The sequence below is a fragment of the Gracilinanus agilis genome, chromosome 1 (genome assembly GCF_016433145.1).
Source record: "Gracilinanus agilis isolate LMUSP501 chromosome 1, AgileGrace, whole genome shotgun sequence".
Classification (NCBI taxonomy): domain Eukaryota; kingdom Metazoa; phylum Chordata; class Mammalia; order Didelphimorphia; family Didelphidae; genus Gracilinanus; species Gracilinanus agilis.
This window is the reverse complement of record NC_058130.1, coordinates 750,099,451-750,120,999: the sequence shown is the minus strand read 5'-3', so window position 1 is coordinate 750,120,999 and position 21,549 is coordinate 750,099,451. Positions and strand designations below refer to the sequence as shown.

Sequence of the window (21,549 nt, the reverse complement as noted above, 5' to 3'; positions counted from 1 at the left end):
GTGGGAAGGCTTGCTAATAATATGGTGGAGGATGGTTATCCAAAGTATTCTTGACAGGCCACAGTGCTGGATTAAAGTGATTGATTGCTCGATATCCCCTGGGCCACCCAGTCACCAACTCTAGTCCCCTTGACCGATAACTTCTTTTTTTACAGATGAGGAAACTAAGGCCTGAAGATTTGGACAGTGAGGGGCAGAACCAATATATGAACCAGATGGAGGTGGGCAGTGATAGAAGTGGGACTCTCATGCTCTGGAGTTTTTTTTTTACCAGTTAGCGCTAGTTAAGCATTGATTGCAAAACCTGCATTCTTAGCAGTAGCCAGGTATAGATTACAAAATCTGTACGGCTGAGCCCTTAAGCGCTGTATATCATTAATCAGTTCTGATGGTCTTACACTGCTCTGTTCTGTATTTCCATCCATCTTGTACTGTTGTGTATCACTTGTACTTTTCCTCCGCTGCAGTTTTCCGCCAGGAATGCCCCAGAAAGCTCAGGGCTGGACTACTCCACCGGCTCTGCAGCTGTTTCATGGCCCTAAACCTCTTCTTCTTCTTCAGATACAGACTTTCAGACCTCTGGACGAGAACAGGGTTTTGGGCCTCCTGTTCTTGGGCCGAGACCCTGCTCCAAACTTTGGGTTGTTTTTCCTACAACAAACCCAGGTCTTCTCCACATCGCGTCCTTTCCATTGTACCATTGGCCCCATGAAACAAGCAGAAATTCCAAAAGCCAGAGTATTCGTTAAATATATTTATTTCAACCAAGTCTCTATTTACATCAGAGCGCATCATAGGGATTTCCTTCTCAATAGTAAGCTCGTTCTTGGTCTTCATTCCTCCTGCCACCAAATGCGACAAAAGGGAAATGGGGAAAAGCAGGGCAAGCCTTCCCCTCCAGGCCCACCTCTCCGATGAGGGAAGCTGGCACTGGGGGGTGTGGGAATGGGTCCACTGGGGTGGGGGGATTCTCTGAGGAAATACTGATCGAGTCCTTATAGTGCGAGGGATGGGCAACTGCAGACAGTGTGAATTGTGTCCCTTTGCTCTCAGGGTTTAGAACACAAGGTGATGGGAAAGGGGAGAAGAGATGAGAGAATACTCAGTCCCATTAAGGCAGGAAGAAAAGGGGGCACCTGGGTAGCTCAGTGGACTGAGAGTGAGGCCTAGAGACAGGAGATCTTGGGTTCAAATTTGACCTTGGACACTTCCTCACTGTGTGATCCTGGGCAAGTCACTTGATCCCAAACACCTAGCTCTGACTGCTCTTCTGCTTTGGAGACAGACAGGAGGGTTTACATTTTTTTTTAAGTTAGGAAGAAAGATAGAAAGTTCAGAATCTTTAAAAAACAATATAATAAGGACAAAGTTTCAGCCTAAACCAGACGCTGCACTGAGCCCTGGAGATCTAACTATAAAGATGAGGTAGTTCCTGCCCTCGAGGGGCCCCGGTACAGTCAGTGAATTCAATCCAGACTACATTGGGGGTGGGGGGGGTTGGACACTAAAACCAGGGCGTTGGAAAAGGCCTCTGGAAGACGGAGTTGAGCCCCAACAGTTGCAGAGCTCGGAGGGACAGAAAAGGGAAATGTGGGGCAGGGTTGGTGTCAGGCTGGTGAGGCACAGGGCAGCCGGCACAGAGCCCCGGCCAGTGCAATCCATCTGGGGATGAGCTGGCCGGGCCCCGCAGGGAAGGCGCCCCATGTACGTTGTCTCAGAGGCGATGGGGAGCCGCTGTGGCTTCTCAGGTGGGAGGTGGGAGGCAGGGCCAGGGTTTGGGGGCTCAGAGAGGGGAAGGAAGGAGAGGAGGAGGTGGCACAGCTGCTCCCCAGGCACGCTCTGTCAGGCAGCTGCAGAAGGGGAGTCTTCCCCCTTGGAGGGGCTTAGCGCCATGCCCAGGGGCCCCGTCCATCTCATCCAGGAGCAGAGAATCCTTTGGGCAGAGGTGGGCACCTCACTGACCCAGGAGAGCCGGGATGGGATCCTGGAGGCTCAGGGCCGACAGGGAGGCCAAAGTCTGGAGACTTCGCTGTGCAAGGCCTGGGGGAGCCACTCGCAGTATTCAGACAGCAGATCTGAAAGGAGCCCAGGGATCAGGGACCCGGAGTGGGCATGGCTGGGGGTCTCTCCTCTGAGCAGGGTGGCTCTCTGGGACAGAGGGAGGCCCCTGGGAGAGTTCTGGACTCGAGGGTCAGGAGATATGGGTTTGAGTCCTGCCTCACACCACTGGTCTGAGGCAGGTCTCAGCCTTGCTTGTCTCATCTGGAAAACGGGGATCTAGAAAGCTGGCTCACGGGGTGAAGAGCTTTGTAGATACATCAGTGCGAGCCAGCCTTGGGGAAGTAATCGTGAGCCAGCCCCGGGGAACAGCTGGCACTGACGGACAGAGAGCTTTCTGGTTCGCCAAGCGCCCTATGTGGCCCTCTCACTGGATGCTCACAACCACCCCGGCAGGGAGCTGCTTCTATCATCCCCATTTTATAGATGAGGAAAGTGAGCCTGAGGGGTTTGGTGTGTCAGAGGTGAGCATCAAACCCTTATCTCCCACCACCAAGTTTACAGCTTTTTCCCCATCAAATTCTGCTGCTAAAGTAAGTGTCAAAGGCAGAATTTGAACTCCAAACTTCCTCATCCTCAGTCTAGCACTCTATCCACCAGCACCCTTTGTGGCTGCCTTTCTTTTTCTTTTTCAAGCCCCTCGCCTTCTGTCTTAGAATCAATACTATGTATTGGTTCCAAGGCAGGAGAGCGATAAGGGCTAGGCAATGGGGGTCAAGTGACTTGCCCAGGGTCACACAGCTGGGAAGTGTCTGAGGCTACATTTGAACCCAGGACTTCCCATCCCTAGGCCTGGCCTCCGTCCACTGAGCCACCCAGCTGCCCCTCTTCATTCTTCTTAAAGGGAGAATAATAAAGGGAACCCCGGCTTCTGGGCAGTTGTGCTCTGGGTGAGACAATACTCACATGTGGGCTCCTGCTTCCAGGCCTCTTGTAAAGCGTTCCGGCAATCTGCCTTCCTCGACACCAGGGCTTTCAGGAGGCTCTCGGTCCTGGGCTGGAGCCTGGAGGTCAAGAGTCACCCCCCAACACCAGTGAAACCCAGGAACCAACCTTGGCCAGAGATGCCCGCTCGTCCTCACCCCCCGGGGCCCTGGGCCAGCCCAGAGGAGGCCTCTGTTACTCTCCCCATTTTACAGAAGAGGAAACCGAGGCTGAGGGATTCAGGGATGCCCCTGATCACATGGCAAATGCCAGAGGTGGGATTCTCATGCTTATCTCCTGCCACCAAGTTCAGGGCTTTTGTTGTGGTTGTTATTTTAATTAAATTCTGTAAACAAAAGGGCACCCAGAGAGGCCCAGGACAAGAGGTGCCCGAGCCTCTGGCAGAGGGGTGCAAAAGAGGAAGGGGCGGGGCTTGTTCCTGTCAGCTAAGAGGGGCTCTGCCTCCCCCATCTCTCCTCTGACTGGGGGGCCCTCATGGTTCTGAACGCTGGGACTGAGTGCGCCTGTGGGTGCCCCCAGTGTGTCCCTAGGAGGCCTCCTGTGCTCGTCCCTCTGGTCCCAGCCTCCTCTGTGGCTGAGTGGGGGCTCTAGCACCACCCCGGGCTTTACAATCGCCCCCTCAAGACCACCCCATTTCACAGGAGAGGAGACTGAGGCAAACTGAGGTGAAGGCCTTGTCTGAGCTCACAGGGCGGACGCTGACCTGGGTCTTCCCAACTCCAGGCCCAGAGCTTGGCACAGCCTGAGCCAGGTCTGGGGGCAGCGGGGTGGCTCAGCGGATAGAGAGCCAGGCCTGGAGGTGGGAGGTCCTCGGTTCCAACCTGCCTCTGACACTTCCTGGCTGTGCGGGCACCCGGCCCTCGCTGCTCTTCTGCTTCGGGACTTGTAGCTCATCTTGGTTTTGAGCCCAAAGGGAAGGGTGAACGCGAGGATGGGGGGCCTGAGGGGGACCAGGAAGGGCCTGCCCCCTGCCCCCCACTCCCCCAAAAGCCACTTACTTGGCCCAGGTCTTGAGCATCGTGCTGGGGCTGGACAGGAGACAGTTCCTGTGGCAGCGGAGGGGCTCAAAGACCTAAAGGGGAGATGGAGAGGCAGCCTGAGCCCTGGCCCTGGGGCCTGCCTGCCCCGCCTGGGCACCCTCGCAAGACGGGGCCACACTCACACCCGGGGTCCCCCCCCCCACCTCCCTGGTCCCTCACCTCTCCTTCCAGGAGGAACCTGGCAAAGTGCTTGTAGCGCTCGAGGCCCTCGGGGTAGTCCACCTGCACGGCTGGAAGTGGCCAGCCCACGCGATCTGGGGGGGCAAAGCTCTGTTAGAAGGGCTTAGACGGCGCAGCAGCTCCCACAGAACAAGTCACACCCCTAAGCCTCGGTTTCTGATCCGCCAAGCAGGTCTAACAGACTCTGAGGTCCCCCCTTTCCAGGCCACTTTCCTGAGGGCCGGAGCTCTAACGAAGGCTTCCCTCGCAGTAAGATAACAGAATGGGAAAATCACTGTAAATTCTGCCCCCCCAGGCGTAAGGACCAATGTGAAAGCAGGGACCCCGCACACAGAGAGGCGTAGACTAAAGTCATGAGTTCAAATCCCAGCTTTAAACCATGAAGCACATCCGGAAACATGCCTGAGGATAGACCGAGGGGGGAGACGCCTCGTCCTCAGAGGCGGCAGCTGGGTGGCCGGGGAGAGGCCGGGCCCAGGGTCCTGGGCTCAGATCTGGCCTCAGACACTTGGGGGCTGGGTGAGCCTGGACAAGACCCTCCCCCGCCCGCCCCTCACGGCTCTCCTGTGTTGGGGGTGATCCTGAGACAAAAGATGAGGATGTCCAAGAAAAGAAAAAAGTTGAGAATGGAAGGGGCGGCTGGGCAGAAGAGGAACCGCCGGGAACCTTCCTGTGGCAGCCATTCTGAGCCTCCCCGAGATGAGGCCTGGAGGCGGGGAGGCCGGCCTCACTCACAGAAGGTGCTGGCCCGGTGACACACGACGCGGCCACTCTCGGGGCAGTAGGCCGGGGGAGGCTCCTCCAGGGGCTTTTCGAAGTGGCAGTAGGAAGGCAGCAGGGTCGGGATCCACTCGGCTTCCACCGCCGAGACACCTGCAGACGGGACAATGCCGGGGGCCGCCGTGAGCCGGGGCAGGATGGGGGCTCCCGCAGAGGGAGGACGGCTGCACGGCCGGGTAAGGGAGCGCTCAGACGGGGCGGCCTTGGGTCCCCCCCGCACCTCTCATGTACATCTTGGTGGTTTCCACGATCTCCTGATAGACCACAAAGTCGGGCAGCTCTCGGAAGAGGACTGAGCTGGGGTGGATGAAGACCGGCTCGTCGAGCAGAGGCGTCTACACGAGGGAGAAACGGCCATCACACACTCTTACACCCCGGGGGGAGGCTGGGGAGGAGGTCGCCTCGGCACTCCAGGCCTCCCACAGACAGCCGCAGTGAGCGGCTCACAGGACGCCGGGGCTCCCCGTGGGGCAGGGCCTCCCCAGTCAGAGCCCGGGGCGACGGGCCAGCGCGAGGGCAGGCGTCCGCCCAGAAACCTGAGCACGGCTGCCTGTGGTCAGTGGCTCTGGGGATGGGGAAGAGGAGGAGGCGGCTGTGCCGGAGGGGGGTCACAGAGGCCCAGAGAGACCTCCAGAGAACACCAAGGAGGGGGCAGAAGGCCAAGCCTTGGTCAGAAAAGAAGATGCGGCCGGACAGATGACCACGAGTGGGCCTGACAGAAGGGGCCGGACCCCGAGGCCTCGGAGGACAGTGAGCGGCAGCCTGGGCTGAACTTGGGCTCTGACCAAACCATGGGGAGAGACTGAAGGCCAGGAAGTGCTTGTTGGCACCAGACGCCAGCGGGGGTTTGGGGGCTGGGCCGGGGGGCTGGGGTCTACCTTGTAGCCGTTCTTCCATTTTCCATCAAGGAGCTCCTCACCCCGGATACGCCGAGCAACGTGGTCTCCCAGGCCGGCCAGCACCACCTGCCGCAGGAACGTCACCTGGTCCTCGGTGGGGGGCTTCATTTTGGGGTCCACAAAGAGGCCCGGGTGTGAACCGAGGGAGGTCACTGTGCAGGAGAGAGCAGGACTAGGGAGGGGAAGAGCGAAGCCCCGGCTGCTCCCTGACACCTCCCAGGCCCCCCCAGCCTTGGTTAATGCAGGTGAAAAATGAGGATCTGCCCCATCCTTGACTCAGCTGAGGCTGTGGAAAGGCCTCCGGAGGGAGCTGGACTCGAGTCACCGGAGACTCCAGCCTCAGAGCAGTCCCTCCCGTGGGGTCCCTGGGACAGTCCCTTCATCGCTGCCTCCGTTTCCTCAGCTGTAACATGGGGATAATAATGGCGTCTCCTCCCGGCTGCGGGGCTCAGAGGAGGTAGAAGATACTCTGCCCAGCACAGTGCCTGGCACCACACTCTGTCTTTGTAGGTGCTCCGGGCCCCAAGAGGAAGTGACTCACCCAGGGTCACCCAGCAGGTAGGCCGGCCAGCCTGTCTGCTCTGCCTGACTCTCAGTGAGCGAGGAGCGGCCCTGAGCTGGCCACTGCTCCCAGACTGCTCGGAGGACTGGTGGTCAGCTGCAGCCGCTACGGCGTCCTTCTGCGCACCTCGGTTTCCCCATTTATCCCCCAAAGGCGGCTGTGTGCCGGAGCCCCATGGAGGTGGGGGAGCAGGAAAGGGAGAGGCTCAGAGGCTCAGGGTGGGGGAGCCCCCAGCTCTTCCGAGACCCCCATGAAGGGGCTGAGGCGGGTACCTGCGGTGGTCAGCTGCCCCCGAAGCCGCCGGACCTCCATCATGGCCTTGTAGCGCAGTCCGTTGGCGTCACAGAAGCGGGGCGTGCAGCCCGAGAACTCGCAGGCCCCCACGGCGCCTACGGGACAGCAGGAGCAGGCTCAGGCCTGGCCTCAATCCCCGAGCCGGGCCGGGCCGGGGAGCCCCACATACCGAGCAGCACCATCATGTCTCCCAGCTTCAGCGAGGGCCCGCGGCCCGCCCACAGCCTCTGCACCTGCGACACGCGCGCCTTCCTGCCCTTCAGCTGGGCCTGCTCCTCCTCGCTGGCCGCCGGCCTGCAAGCACAGGCCAGACGCCAATGACAGAGGCAAGGTCTCCCAGCCCCCCAGCAAGGCCCCTCCGGGGGAGCCCGTGTGCACATGCATACACACATGTACAGACGTGTCATCCCAGCCCGGCTGTGTGCCTGTGTCTGTGTGTCGTTCGTGTGTGTATGCCTCCTCTGTGTATCGTGTGTGCGTGTGTACATGTGTCGGTGCTTCGCTTGCACATGCATGTATATAAAATGTGCACGTGTGCACAGCTAGCTCACACACGTAAGACAGAGCGGCTACGTGTGCCAGCAGCCCCACCTGTCGAAGTCCTCGAAGAGCTCACGGATGGTCATGGCGGCCACGATGGTGATGACGTACGGCAGGCACTCGTGCCGCTGGCTCAGGGCGAGCATCTTGGCGTAGCGGGGGGCCACGGGGAAGGTGGCCATGGTCCTGCCCAGGGGGCTGATGGGGCAGCTCAGCTTCGCCCCCTGCAGCTGCTTCACCCTGGGGAGAAGGGAAGGGGGGCGCCGTGGGTGCTGCTGGGCGTCAGGGAGGCCGCCAGGAGGAGAGGCTCAGTGGGGCCGCCTGAGGCAGATGGTGGTGAGGAGGCGCACCAGGAGCTCCCGGCCAGTGTGGAGCTGGGCCTCCTCCGGGCCTCCTCCGGGCCTCCCCATCCCGCGGCCAGTCCCAGCCGCTGCATCAGCCAGGCCGGATCCCTCGCCTCGGGGGGCCTCGCCGCAGGCACATACCTTCCAGTCTGGGGGGGCTCCCGCAACGCCCCGAGCGCGATCAGCAGCTCCTCTGCGGAGACCAGAGCCTCGAGGGGGGGAGGGGATGGAAACGGGAAGTTGACGACCTAAAACACATGCAGGTAAGAAAAGGAGGAGAAAGAAGGCAGGGAAAGGCCAGAGAAGGGGCGCCGGGTTCGAGGCTCCCTGGGACACTCTCTCCACGCTATCCTTCCTGGCCACAGCTGTGACTTTTTGAACCCCTCCCTCCCCTCTCAGACTCGGTCCTGTGTATTGGGGTTCCCTGGGAGAAGGGCACTAAGGGCTGGGCAAAGGAGCTACGAGACTTGTCCAGGGTCACACAGCCAAGAGGTGCCTGAGGCCCCGTCGGGGCCATCTCCAGACTCGGCTCTATCCACTGAGCCACCCGGCTGCCCCAACACAGCTCTTTGCAAACTGTTTCCCCCACAGACGGAGATCCTGGACAGTAAAGACAACTTTTTGTCTTTGCATCCTCGGCTCTCGGCCCGTTTGACAGGCTTCTTGACGACCTTTGCCGGCCGAGCCAGTGTCAAGAAATGCAGATGCCCGACGGGATACTGTCTGTGGAGATCCAGGGTTGCCCCCTCCACAGAGAGGCTGTGTGAATGGGAGTCACCCCCGCAGGGGCTTGGGCACACGTGGGGACCCCCCCCGGTCCCCTCCCTCACCACCTTCCCGGCCCATCAGCAGCCTCCAGACTCTGTCTAATCCTCGACCTTTCCCGAGCCGCAGGGTCCCCCCCACGCCTGACCCCGAGAGCCAGGGCTCCGCCCTTCAGCCCAAGCCCTGGAAAAAGCTGGGGATCCTTGCAACCTCTGCGTCTCCCCTCACATTTAACCCTCTGCCACATGGCCTCCAATTTCATGATCCAACAAACACAGCCCTCCCCAAAGTTACTGGTCACCATTCTCCCTACCTTCTGTTTTAGACTCAATACAGTGTGTCAGTTCCAAGGCAGAAAAGCAATAAGGGCCAGGCAATGGAGTTAAGTGACTTGCCCAGGGTCACACAACTACAAAATGTCTGAGGCCACATTTGAACTCAGGAACTCCTGTGTCCAGGCCTGGCTGTCCACCCAGCTGCCTCCACCAGAGATCTCCCGTGAAATCTGATGGTCTTTGTTCATCCTTTGGGAGCTCTCTGTAGCCTATGGCACTACCAGGCCAACCCATCTCTGGTCATCACCCCCCCCCCCCCGAGATATCTCTCATTATGAATAAACATTTTCCAGCTATCAAGTCAAGACTTGCTTCTCCGCAGCTTCTTTCTATTGCTCCCAGTGTTGATCCTGGTTACCATTAATCAATCAATCAACAGGCAGGTATTTATTGATCACCTGCTCTGTGACTGGCTTGGAGGGGGGTAGGCCCCGGGGGCAGCTGGGTAGCTCAGTGGATTGAGAGCCAGGCCTAGAGATGGGAGGTCCTAGGTTCAAATCCGGCCTCAGACACTTCCCAGCTGTGTGACCCTGGGCAAGTCACTTGACCCCCATTACCCACCCTTACCACTCTTCTGCCTTGGAGCCAATACACAGTATTGAGTCTAAGATGGAAGGTAAGGGTTTAATTAAAAAATAAAAAAATAAAATAAAATCTTTTGACTTTTTAATCCCAACATAGAAAACTTTATATCCATGTCTAGTAAATCCCGCTGTGGGGATGAGCCAACATTATGAAATCTCTCTGAGCCTGACACTGTCACTGCATGCGTTTAGCCATCTCCCTCCATGGCGAGTAACGTCCAGAAGAGAAAAGCCAGCCAGCACTTCCTTTAACCCAGGCGCTGACACAGAAGTTACCCAGAACAAGGTTTCCCCCAGCCATGCCCAAAGTGCATCTCCTTCCAAAATGACCTCTGACCACAGGGAAGCCTCAGCCTGGCAGAGAGCAGGAAGCTGGGAATGGTCCACAGAGTTTTCTCCTCTTCTTCGGGGAACACCCCCCCCTTCCCTCCTGGGACATTCTCCCATCTCTCACCTTTTCTATGTTCAGAGATTTCATCTGAAGGACTAAATCCTCAACGGGTCTCCGGGTGATTTCAGGGGGAGAAAACTTCTCAAAGTCACTGTAAACAGCTGACGAGTAGAGTCTGTGGGGAACAGAGAGCTTGGTCAAAGCCCTGGCTCAGACTCTGTGCCTCCCTCTGCTGGGTACCCTGTGCCCCTCACTACTCAGGGGGCTCAAGGTTCAGTCCTAAGAAGATAGTTTCGGGGCAGCTGGGTGGCTCAATGGATGGAGAGACAGGTCTAGAGATGGAAGGTCCTGGGTTCAAATGTGTCCTCAGATACTTCCTAGCTGTGTGGTCCTGGGCAAGTCAACCCCCATTGCCTAGCCCTTACCGCTCTTCTGCCTTGGAACCAATATATAGTATTGATTCTAAGATAGAAGGTAAGGACTTAAAAATAAATAAATAAAATAAAAAATACTAGCTTCTACACTCCTGCCCACATGATACTGGGTTTACACAAATTATTCCATGTGTCACAAAAGCCCAGGTATTATCTTCCCCATCTTACAGAAGAGGAAACTGAGGAATAGTAGACAGCCAAAAAGTATCAGTAGGGGAATTGAGTCCTAGGTTTTTCTGCCTCCACATTCATCTCTCTAACCACTGGGCCAGGCAGCCAAAAAGAAAGAAGTTAGAGATTATCAACATTATCTTTTGTTTGTCTATATTTTTATCAAGGGAGGGTTTTTATTTTCTTTGGGCAAGCTGTAAGGGAGATCCAGAAGCCCCAATAAAACATTTAAGAAGCACACAGGAATGAGAATGGAGTTCTAAAGTAAGAGAGAGAGGCAGGATTGGTACTACTGGATTAACTTTAATATATGCTTACAAAAATCCAAGCTGTAAATACCCAAAATTCAGAGTTTCACTTTGTTGTTGTTTAGTCGTGTCTGACTCTTTGTGTTCCCATTTGGAGTTTTCTTGGCAGTTACTGAAGTGGTTTGCCAAGCTCTTCTCCAAGCTCATTTTACAGATGAAGAAACTGAGGCAGGTAGGATGAAGTGCCTTACCTACAGTCACATAGCTAGTGCATGTCTGAAGCTGGATTTGAACTCAGGAAGAGCGTTTATTTGAATGAGAACTGACTACAGGCCTGGGTTCCAAATGCCAACTCCGACTTGATTGCCATGGAACTTTCAGGCAAATCACTGGTCTGTCACCTGCTTTATTTGCCACATCTATAAGATCAGCACCTCCTTCGTAGAGCTGGGATAGGGATCAAGTACCTTAGAGTGCTGTGTAGAGGTTAGCTAAGGGACAGCTCAGTGGATCGAGCAAGGCCTGGAGATGGGAGGTCCTTGGTTAAATTTAGCCTCCAACTCTTCCTAGCTGGGTGACCCTGAGCAAGTCACTTGACCCCCACTGCCTAGCCCTTACTGTTCTTCTGCCTTGGAACCAATACTCAGTACTGATTCTAAGACAAAAGGTAAGGGTTATTTATTTTATTTTTTAAAGGTTAGCAAAGCCAGATGAAGAGTGAGGTGCTGTCAGGAGACATCCCTGGGGACAACCAAAAGACCCTGGCTACAAGCTGAGACCGACCTTGGAGGCCTCTAAGTCCAAACTCTTCATTTCACAGGTCAGGAGCTGAAAGGCCCAGAGTGACTTGCCCCAGGTCCTCGGCCTCCCTCTTCAGGGCTCTCTCCCCTTCTAGTCCCCCCTCTGCCCTCTCCTGCTGCTCCCTCCCTACCTGTAGCAGTGGCCCGGCTCTGTTCTCCCAGCTCTCCCAGCACGCTGATCAGCCGAGGCCTGGGACACCCAGGTTACTCGGAAGGAGGACACGCCGGTCACCTTATCGTAAAACCTCTTCTTGACTTTGCCGCAGTCGACCACGTATTTGATGCCGGGGATGGTTAGGGACGTCTCAGCCACGTTGGTGGCTACAACACACAGTCTCTGGCCCTTTGGGGGAGGCCTGAACACCTGAGGTGGAGAGAAGCAATGAGAGCTCCAGGGTAGGCCCAGACCCAGGGATTTCTTGGGGAGGTCTGAGGACCTGAGGCGGGGAGAATGAAGACGGGAGCTCCAGTCCTGAAGGACTGACTCAAGTCCAGCCCCAAGGAGCTAGAAAGGGCATGAGCCATATTTTTCCTGAGAAAAATCAAGCTCGGAGTATGGATCATGCTGAGGTTTCATCATGAGATGTCCAATGCCTCAGCGACTGCCTGGTCCAGGGACACCTGGAGGATCCCAACAGTGATGGTCCAAGGCTGGCCTCCTTTGAGGCTCACCTAAAGCCCATCTCCTTCCCCCAGTCTCCCTGATGGTGCTTTCTAGTTTATCCTGCATGTATGTGGTTTGCATATAGCTGTCTCCCCCCAGCAAGACTGTGCACTCCTAGAGGGCAGGGATTATTTTTTGCCCCCCCCCCCTTAAATACCGAGCCCTTGGCACAACACCTGACACAAAGCAGGAGCTTAATAAATGCTTACTGAGGGGCAGCTAGGTGGCTCAGTGGATAGAGTCAGACCTAGAGACAGGAGGTCCTGGGCTCCATTGTGCCCTCAGACACTTCTAACTGTGTGACTCGGGTCATGTCACTTAACCCCCACTGCCTAGCCCTTACTCTCTTCTGCCTTGGAACCACCACTTAATAATCATATCTAAAAAGGGAAGGATTCTAAAATAAATAAATGCTCATTGATCAGCTGCCCAAAGCCCTCCAATGTGGGAGATCACCACCCCCACCCAGCTTCCTTGGCAAGAAGGCCCATTCTACTTGGGGCCCATACATCCATGCCAAATAGGATTGTCTCCAGCAACTTCCACCCACTGCTCTGGTCCTGACCTCAGAGGCCAAAGGGAAGTAGCAAAGCCAAGATTCCAACCTTGGCTGTCTCATCTTGTCCAAAAGGCTCACAGATTTAGAGCTAGAGTCCTTAAAGGTCATCCATCAAATCTAATCCTTATTGGATTATGGAAGAAGAAACTGAGGCCACAAGGGAAAGAGAGGTTCATGGTCACACAGCTAGTAAAAGGCAGAATGGGGATTTGAACTCGGGGCTTTTAACCCCAAATTCACTGCTTCCCAACTCCAATAACAGCATCTCCTGCTGCCTCCTCCTCCCTTTCCAAAACAGAAAAAGAAACCCTTATAACAGATGGGGGGGATCCCAGTGAAACAAACAAATCCCACTCAAAAGAGGCCCCATGTGACCAAGGCAAACTGATTTAACTTCCATCTGACACGAGGTCCTGGTGACGGGGAGATGCCCCTCGGCTCTGAGCAGGTCCAGGAGGCCCCCAGAGCGGCCGGGGCTGCCGTGCGCTCGCGTGCTCTTACCTGGGCCTGCTTCTCTGGAGCCAACAGCGAATAGAGCGGCAACACGTGAAGGGGGAGGGAGGCATCTGGCTTCTCACCTGGGACACAAAACAAATGGGCCGAGGTCAGGACAAAGGACTGGACAGACTGGCTCCCCACACTCAGAGACGGCATCCCAAATACTAACAGTATGTAATTAAACATTAATGGTAAATAATATTGTTCATTATTAAGGGGCAGCTAGGTGGTACAGCAGAGCGCCCTGGGCTTAGAATCAGGGAGACTCATCTTCCTGGGCTCAAATCTAGTCTCAGTCAGGTGAGTCTGTTTGTCTCAGTTTCCTCTTCTATAAAATAAGCTGGAGAAAGAAATGGCAAACTGCTCTAGTATCTTTGCCAAGAAACCCTAAATGGGGTCACTGAGTCAGGCACAACTGAAAATGACTGAACAATCATTTTTGTAATTGCTATCTTTATCTCAGATACCTGAGCCTTCAGTTCTCCCTCTAGTCCTCGCCCTATTGCAACCCAAATATTCAGGAAAGAGGAGAGGCTTCCTGGGGCATCAGCTAAGCTCTGACAGAAGCCAGAGAAGGAAGGAGGCAGAAGATTCCAAGCACGAAATAGTCCTTGGTCTCAAAGCTCACGTTTTTATGATTTCAATGTCATTTGATCTTCATAATGACCCTGTAATAATAATGGGGCTCTCATTATACTCATTTTACAGATGAGGAAACTGCAACTGAGAGCAATTCTTTGACTTGCCCAGGACTGTGTGAGACTCAAAGTCTAGAGCTCTATCCGCTGTACCACCATGTCACCTAACAATATAATAATAGCAGCTAGCACTTATATAGTACAGAAATGTTCACATTTGATCCTTACTCACAGTAACCTGAGAGGTTAAGTGACATTATCCCCATTTTACAGATGAGGAAAACTGAGGTACACAGGTTAAGTGATATAGGCACCTCAGGCAGGATTTGCACTTGGGTCATCCTGAGTCCAGGGTCAGTGCCCTAACTACTACATTAGAGTAACAGCTGACATTATCATAGTTCTTTAAGGTTCGAAGAGCACTTTCTGGGCCTTATCTCAGCCCATCTTCACAATGATCTGGGAGGGAGGGTGATAAATCAACACTCAAAGAGGTCATGTCATTTGCCTAAGGTCACACAGCTAGGAAGTATCTGAAGGGGGATTCAAACCCAGCTCCCTCCTGGCCAGAAGCCCAGAGCCCTAACCAGTGGGCAATTCCACAGAAATGGGTGGCAGGAACAAAGCCAGCTTGCTTTGGAAGCAGAGTAAAGCCCACTGCCAGGGCAGGGAAGCATTGTTGCAGGGGGTGATTTCTGAGAGAAAACACTCGACCTTCTTCGTTTTCTCCATCTCCCAGGTCTAGATCAAGGTCAGATCCCAAAGCGTCCTCTTCCTCATCCATTTCCGATTCTCTGTCCTCATCGCCTTCATCCACGGGCATCGCCGAGTAATTATCCAGATCAATCCTGGGCAAGGCCTGCAGGGAGAAGACAGCCCAGTACTGCTCTCTGCCCAGGAAGCCTCAGGGGCCAGGAGGGAGAGATACACAAGAGGGAATAGACAGAAGGGATGAGCCACCACGTTGGGCTAAAGGCGGGGAGGATGGGGTGGGGGGATGGGTTTGTGTATGTGGTTGTCTTCTTTTGTCCTTGACCCCTCAGGCTGCCCTCTGTCCTTCTGATGGAGCCTTACAGGCCTCGACTCACAATAAGGTTGGGATATCCCTGAAGCAAATGGTTCACTTTTGGTTAGACCAGGAGCTCTTAACCTGGGTCTAAGAATTTGTTTGTTTTAAATATATTTTGATGACTTTATTTCAATACAGTTTCCTTTGGCACCAGTCAACCATCAGGTAATCAATCACACATTGCCCAGGGTTTCTAGCTTTGCTTTCTATAGGTCCATCCACTGATGCCAAGGAGGCTGCCCTAGACTATATTTTTATTTTATGCATTTACAAATGTGAGTCTGACAGGAGTCCATGGGTTTCAACAGACACTGCCCAAAAGGCCCAGGACACACAAAAAAGTTAAGATCTGGGGCAGCTGGGTGGCTCAGTGGATGAAGCACCAGTCCTGGAGATGGGAGGATCTGGGTTCAAATCTAGTCTTCAGACACTTCCTGGCTGTGTGACCCCTGGTCACTTAATCCTAACTGCCTGGTTCTTCCTGTTCTTCTGCCTTGAAATAGTACTGATTTTAAGACAAAAGGTAAGAGTTAAAAAAAAAAAAATTTAAGAACTCCCAAGTCAGAGATTAGGGAAAAGAAGGATGTCTTTTTCTTTCCCCACGTTTGTGGAGCCCAGGAGAAGAAGAACCTCTGGCTGAAAAAGAGACCCAAAGTCTTGAATATCTGTTTTATCAACCTTGGTGTCCAATCCTCACACACCAGGCCCAAATATTTCCTCTAGTTCAAAAAGCTTATGTGGTTTTAAGGGCAAAGAAAAGGGTGCATGAGAAGTTGGCTGGACTTCCCATCACCTGCCCAGAAGGAAAATGCTTTCTCTTCCCAACGTCCTTGTGGTCTGAGTTGTGTTTCAGGGGCCAGCCCTGCTGAGCCACCAGCCCTTACTTATGGGCAGCCCCAAGGAGCCACTCGAGCATTAAGTATTAATGCCTTCTGCATTAGTGCTCAGCCTGGTGGCGCCTACTGGCCCTTAGGCACTGCCCCAGCCCCCACCAGCACCAGGAGATCCTGTAAGTCCGGCCCTTAGCAGGGAGAGACCTGACCTCCCAAGGGCCCTTTGTCCATGCTAGATCAGCCTGGTTCAAAAGGGAAAAGACTTCTAAATGCTTTAGATACTTTTAAAGCATTTTGGTCTGATTTTCATGGAAATGATATAATTGAAAATGATAACCACACCCGGGAATGTGGGTCCAGGACAAATCTAAGCTGCAGGTCAGGAAAGGCGCTTGTTATGGGTAAGAGCAGCTGAAGGCCACACGTGTGGTCCCAGAGGGAAGCTCCTTGGGGGCACGGCCTACTTTGGTTGTGTCTGTATGTCCCAGCACACAGCAGGCACTCAATAGGATCTGAGGTCTGGGCCATCCTCCCTCATTTTACTGATGGGAAAACTGAGGCCCAGGAATGATAAGGGATTTGAACAAGTTCACAAAGTTTAGCATTAAGTGTCAAAGGTGGGAACTAAACCTAGGACCTGTATGCCCAGGCTGAGCTTCTCCTACAGGACCATGGTGTTGAGGGAACTGAACTAAGTTGAATTAAGCTGAGGAAAGGGCCCATCCAGAAGCTATAAGTAACTTGGGAAATATTTAAGATTCTGGCTTCTGGAGTAACCCAGGCTGAGCGTTGGCAGAGGGGCAGAGGAGCACCCAGGCTGAGCGTTGGCAGAGGGGCAGAGGAGCACCCACGCAGCCTGGGGCATAGTCTCTCTTAAATCTAGGTCAAGGATGAGCCACAGTGCCTGCCCCATGTGGCGTAGGAAGTCCCAGGACAGTCTTGGCTTTTGTGCTGGAGAAGCTGCAGGGATCAGGCAAGGGCACAGAGCTGTGCCTGGGAAAGGGCTGCCCAGATGACCCTTCTTTGGCACCTGAGGCTGCACAGAGGCCCCTGGTCCCTCCCAGGCCACCTACAGAGCCAATGACATACCGCAGGGGCCTTCTTAGAGCGAGACTTTTTGAATTTTCTCATCTCTTCCACGGAATCTTCTTTCTCTTCTGTTCCTTTAAGAAACAAACAAGAGAGAGCAAGAGTTTGATTGCTCGTTCCTCAATAAGGCAGGTAGCCTTACATGGTCCGTCCCCTTGCCCAGGCCCGGACATGGTAGCCTCAGAGGCACAAGCTGCCAATTTCTCTGGGGAACAAATATCCCAGGTCCCACTGCCCACACCAATGTCCCAACAGACCCCTTGGGCACACATGGAAGAGCTCCTCTCTTGTCCTGTCCCTCAGCCATTCGCTATTTAATGAGCCCCGGGGTCCTGCTGGCATACCCTTGGTGCTGCCTCGGTAGCATGGGAAGGCTTTCCGGAGTCTCCGGCAGAGGGAATGCACCTCCGCCTGCCCCGTCAGGAACACCAAGATACCTCCTTGGGGGAAGAAGAACAAGAGCCAATGATGTGAGAGTCTGAAGGCCACGAGGTGGGAGCTGCTCACCCCCACCAGCTGGTGCCAGGCAGGGGGCCCAGAGGCCAAGTGGGTGTTCTCTGTAGAGCCTGCAGGCCTCGCTGGAGCACTTTTACCTCAACAAGTTCACAACTGAAAGAACTGGGGCTGTTAGAGCAGGGGAAGAGGGTGTTCAGGGGCAGGGAGGGCCTCCCATGGGAAAGGGGTTGGACTTCTTTGGTCTAGCCAGAAAGCCCATAACCAGGAGTGATGGGGGGAGGGAGTGCAGCACTGCTGGTTTTGCAGAGGCCTCTATTAGGGAGTCCTGATTCAAGTAGGGATCAGTCAAGCCAGTCCTTACAGTCCTTTTCTTGCTCTGATGTTTTGAGAAATCATCTTACAGAGAGAGGATGAGTACCGTCACTCCTATTCTACAGATGTGAGGAGTGAGGAGCAGGGAAAGGCATTTTGTGGAAGAGGGAACTGAGGGTAGGTGACTTGCCCAAGGTCACACAGCCTCTTGGTGACAGAGCCCAGCTTTTCTGGCCCTCTAGGACAGGGTAGCCTCCCCCACACCATGGATCACAGCTTCCAAAGGAGGAAGAGGATCGTCTAGGGCGGTACCTCACCTGGAGGTAGCATTCGGTGGATCTTGCAGACTTTTCGGAAGCACTCCCCACTGTAGTCCTGGAGGGGCGTCCTCTTGTTAAAGTGCACAGTCACGGGGAACTGCCTGGCATCCACCTAGCAACAAGAGCAAGCGGGCATTGTTGGGCCACGGGCCCACAGGGGCTGCCTCAAAGGGGAATGGGCAGTGCCAGGAAGGAGTGAGCTCCCCATTGCTCCCTGGGGACCCTGCCCACCCAAAGTGGGCAATGTGAACATGCCACTTCTCTGGCCTTCCAATTTACTACCACAGAAGGTCACTGCCCCATTGCCTCATGAGCAGACAGGACCTTAGAGGTCGGGGTTCCAGATAAAAGAAACGGAGGCCTGGAAAAGCTGGGCCCGAGTGACCCACCAAGGGCCAGAGGCATTCCTAAATCCCAAATCCCCCAAATGATCCAACCAACTCCAGACTCCTGGATTTCTGAGCACCAGGAGAGTCGGTGCAGAATGTTCTCCAGGGTCTCTGGCAAGGGACTGCCCCCCACTTCCTTCCTGCCCAGGCCAGGCCCTCAGAGTGGAACCTACAAGGGGGCCTGGCCTGGCTGGGAGGAACCTCACCTTTACAACCGGGGGAGGCACTGAGAAGAGCCGCGAGTTCTGGGTGAAGTCTTCCACACGGAGTGTGGCCGACATGATGAGCAGTTTCAGGGGCTGCTGCTTCTGGGGAGACACAGAGACCCACCACAGTCACACCAGGGCCGGCACACGAGACGCCTGGCCTAAGTGACCTGCTGAGGGGCCCTGGCCAGGCTCAGAAAACGTTTAGGAGGTCCACAGAAGGTGACCACAGTCTGGCCCCGAGACTGCACGGGTGGCAAGGAACTTCTCAACAAGGAGGCTCTCCCACAATGAGGATCCATGTTTCTGCTGCATCTTTATAGTCTTAACAGAGAGGTTTAGTAACTTTGCAGAGCCATGCGGCCAGGATGGGCCAGGGGCAAGACTTGAACCCAAGAACAGAAGACCAAAGGGTTAAGTTTTGTTCCAGCTCTGGTCTTTACCAGCCACTTACCTAGACCAGAGGCCACATGCTTCCACCTAAGGAACCCGGGAGCCCTACGTCCTGGTTAGGGATGACCTCACGGGGCCCTTGGCTCACTGCAGCCAGGCTTGATGCCATTCTTGGCAGATTCCTTCCAGGCAACCACAACATCCTCTGGCCCTCCCCTCTCACCCTCACTGCCCCATTCCAGAAGCATCACTGAATCAGTCCTGGCAAACAGCAGAAGTACCCCTGGGGCTGCCCTCTTCCTACCAGGCAGCTACCACTGCCTCAAGAAAATGGAAGGTCCTTAGGAACCCCGAGAAGCTGATGTGAGAGGACATACAGGTCAGCAGAACTAGGAGGGCCACAAGGCACAAGAAAGAGCCCTGAGTGCAAAAGAACCAAGAACAGGAAGTGCAAGACCAGAAAGACCAGGCCTGGCCCCAATAAGAGAAATGAGAAGACCCCACCTCCGGCTCCTTTGCAGAGGGGCAGACCCCACCCCCAGATATGGAATACTGCAGGTAATGTCATAATCTTTTGATCAGGTAGTCATATTTGCTGAAATTTTTTTCTTTCTCTTTTTAAAAATTATTCATTATTGGGCAGCTAGGTAGCTCAGTGATCAGAAAACAGGGCCTAGAGATGGGAGGTCCTGGGTTCAAATGTAGCCTCAGGCACTTCCTAGCTGTATGACCCTGGGCAAGTCACTTAACCCCCATTGTCTAGTCCATAACGCTCTTCTGCCTTGGAACTGATACACGGTATTGATTCTAAGACAGAAGGGAAGGGTTTAAAAATAAACGAAACTATTTATTATATGGAATGGCTTTTTGGAAAAAGAGCAGGGGAAAGATCTGGAAATCTAGTCAATATGAAAACAAAACAAAAATCTATCTTTTAAAATAATGCAAGCTTCTGAAGGGCAGGGCTGTCTTTATTTTTGTATTTGTATTCCCAGCACTTAGCCCAAAGATCAGCATACAGTAAGCGTTCAATTGTTTGTTGTTTTTTTCCCCTGCATTCATGTATAAATGGTTTAACAAACCTAGATATTCCAAAATTCCCAGAAGGCTCCCACTCACCCACTGATATAGCTACAGAGGAGTCAGTTAAAATAGTTTTCCCCTTTTTAAATAAAGGTTATAAAGCAAGGAAGCAGGGTGCTTATAAACAAATGGCTTCCCTCTAGCCACTGCCCAGTGGCCCTGGCCTTCTCAAGCTTCCATGTACTACAAAGCAATCAGCATGGAGGATGAAGGGAACAAGGGGGAATTCTGGCAGGCTAGAGACCACTGGCTTATTTACCCAGCAACTGCTAAGCTCTGGAGACTCAGGACCAGGCATCCCTGCGACTGCTGGAATCAGAAACTCACATATGGAACAAAGGAAGGGCCCCAAAAGCCTGGGATGGGGAGGCATGACCCCAACTCCAACCAAACAGCACCCAGAAGGCCCTTGCAAGGCCAAGGCAGGGCTCAGCCCCCAGGAGGCCCTTGAAGAGAGGTTGGCTGAATCCAATCGGCACAAAATGAAGAGTCAAGAGAAAGCAAAAGAACAAACATAGAGCATGGAGACAGTAACTGAAGAATCTGAAGATTCTTTCCATATTAGTAATTATCCCTGGGGAACAGAAAAAACCCTGAGGACCACGGAAAAGAGAGAGTTTTAAGCCCCTTTTAGTCAAGTGTGAACGGTTTACAGTTGATGTTTTGTAGAGGATTTTGTTTCTTATTTTCTCTATTTATACACTTTCTATCAATGATAATTAGGTTGTTAACAAAAAATTGATCTTAACTAGAATATTTCCACCTTCTGGGGGGAGCAGAGGGAGGTGTATACAGGACAAGAATGTTACAAACATTGCCAGAGGGTCTTGTTAAAACTCCTTTTCTTTACAAAGAAAAGTTCAAACAGGGGAAGGCACAGAGAGAAGAAAGATACCCGAATACTGGGAAATAACTGGTGTGAAAGACCAAAGACATCAATAATTCTTTTCAAAAATTGTTCTGCAGGCAGTTTTCTGATGAAGAAATCAAAGCTATCTGGTGATATGAAAAAATGTTCTAAGTCGCTAATAGAGAAATGTGAATTAAAACAACTCTGAGGTACTATTTTACACCTATCCAATTAGCTAATGTGACAGAAAAGGGAAATAATAAATGTTGGCAAGGACTATAAAAGTGGGCATACCCTTTGGCCCAACAATACTAGGTCTGTATTCCCAAAGAGATCCAAAAGAAAGGAAAAAGATCAACTTGTACAAAAATACATTAAAAAAAAATTTTTTTTTTTAAAAACCCTTATCTTCCATCTTAGAATCAATACTAGGTATTGGTTCCATGGCAGAAGAGTGGTAGGGGTTAGGCAATGGGGTCAAGTGACTTGCCCAGGGTCACACAGCTAGGAAGTGTATGAGGCCATATTTGAACCCAGGACCTCCCATCTCTGGGCCTGGCTCTCCATCCACTGAGCCACCCAGCTGCTTGCTTTGTACAAAAATATGAACAGCAGCTCTTTTTGTTGTGGCAAAGAATTGGAAATTGAGGGGATGCCATAAAAGATAACTTAGTTAAACTGTTTTAATTAAGATATAATAATTTGTTTTATTAACATTTTGTGGGAATATAACTTCTGCATGTAATCCTATTAGATGGCCAATATTATAATAATAAATTGTAATCATAATAGAATTAATGGCAAGGAATAACCCCAATTA

At 53.2% G+C, this 21,549-nt stretch overlaps 1 protein-coding gene across 1 annotated transcript in view; it reads right to left on the bottom strand.

The window, feature by feature from the left end:
* Nucleotides 1-1,297: 1,297 nt before the first annotated feature.
* DHX37 (DEAH-box helicase 37) overlaps nt 1,298-21,549 on the bottom strand; it is a 35,926-nt gene continuing 15,674 nt past the window's right edge. The window contains exons 9-28 of the mRNA XM_044658736.1: nt 18,404-18,505; nt 17,806-17,920; nt 17,074-17,160; nt 16,721-16,794; nt 15,230-15,232; nt 14,444-14,588; nt 13,095-13,171; nt 11,502-11,734; nt 9,781-9,892; nt 7,784-7,890; nt 7,350-7,538; nt 6,928-7,052; nt 6,737-6,853; nt 5,882-6,054; nt 5,224-5,338; nt 4,959-5,096; nt 4,203-4,297; nt 4,002-4,075; nt 2,965-3,062; nt 1,298-2,075 (exon numbers count right to left, since the gene is read on the bottom strand). Of these exons, the coding sequence (XP_044514671.1) occupies nt 1,993-2,075; nt 2,965-3,062; nt 4,002-4,075; nt 4,203-4,297; nt 4,959-5,096; nt 5,224-5,338; nt 5,882-6,054; nt 6,737-6,853; nt 6,928-7,052; nt 7,350-7,538; nt 7,784-7,890; nt 9,781-9,892; nt 11,502-11,734; nt 13,095-13,171; nt 14,444-14,588; nt 15,230-15,232; nt 16,721-16,794; nt 17,074-17,160; nt 17,806-17,920; nt 18,404-18,505 (2,262 nt within the window). The 3' untranslated portion in view covers nt 1,298-1,992. The remainder of the gene's footprint in view (nt 2,076-2,964; nt 3,063-4,001; nt 4,076-4,202; nt 4,298-4,958; nt 5,097-5,223; nt 5,339-5,881; nt 6,055-6,736; nt 6,854-6,927; nt 7,053-7,349; nt 7,539-7,783; nt 7,891-9,780; nt 9,893-11,501; nt 11,735-13,094; nt 13,172-14,443; nt 14,589-15,229; nt 15,233-16,720; nt 16,795-17,073; nt 17,161-17,805; nt 17,921-18,403; nt 18,506-21,549) is intronic.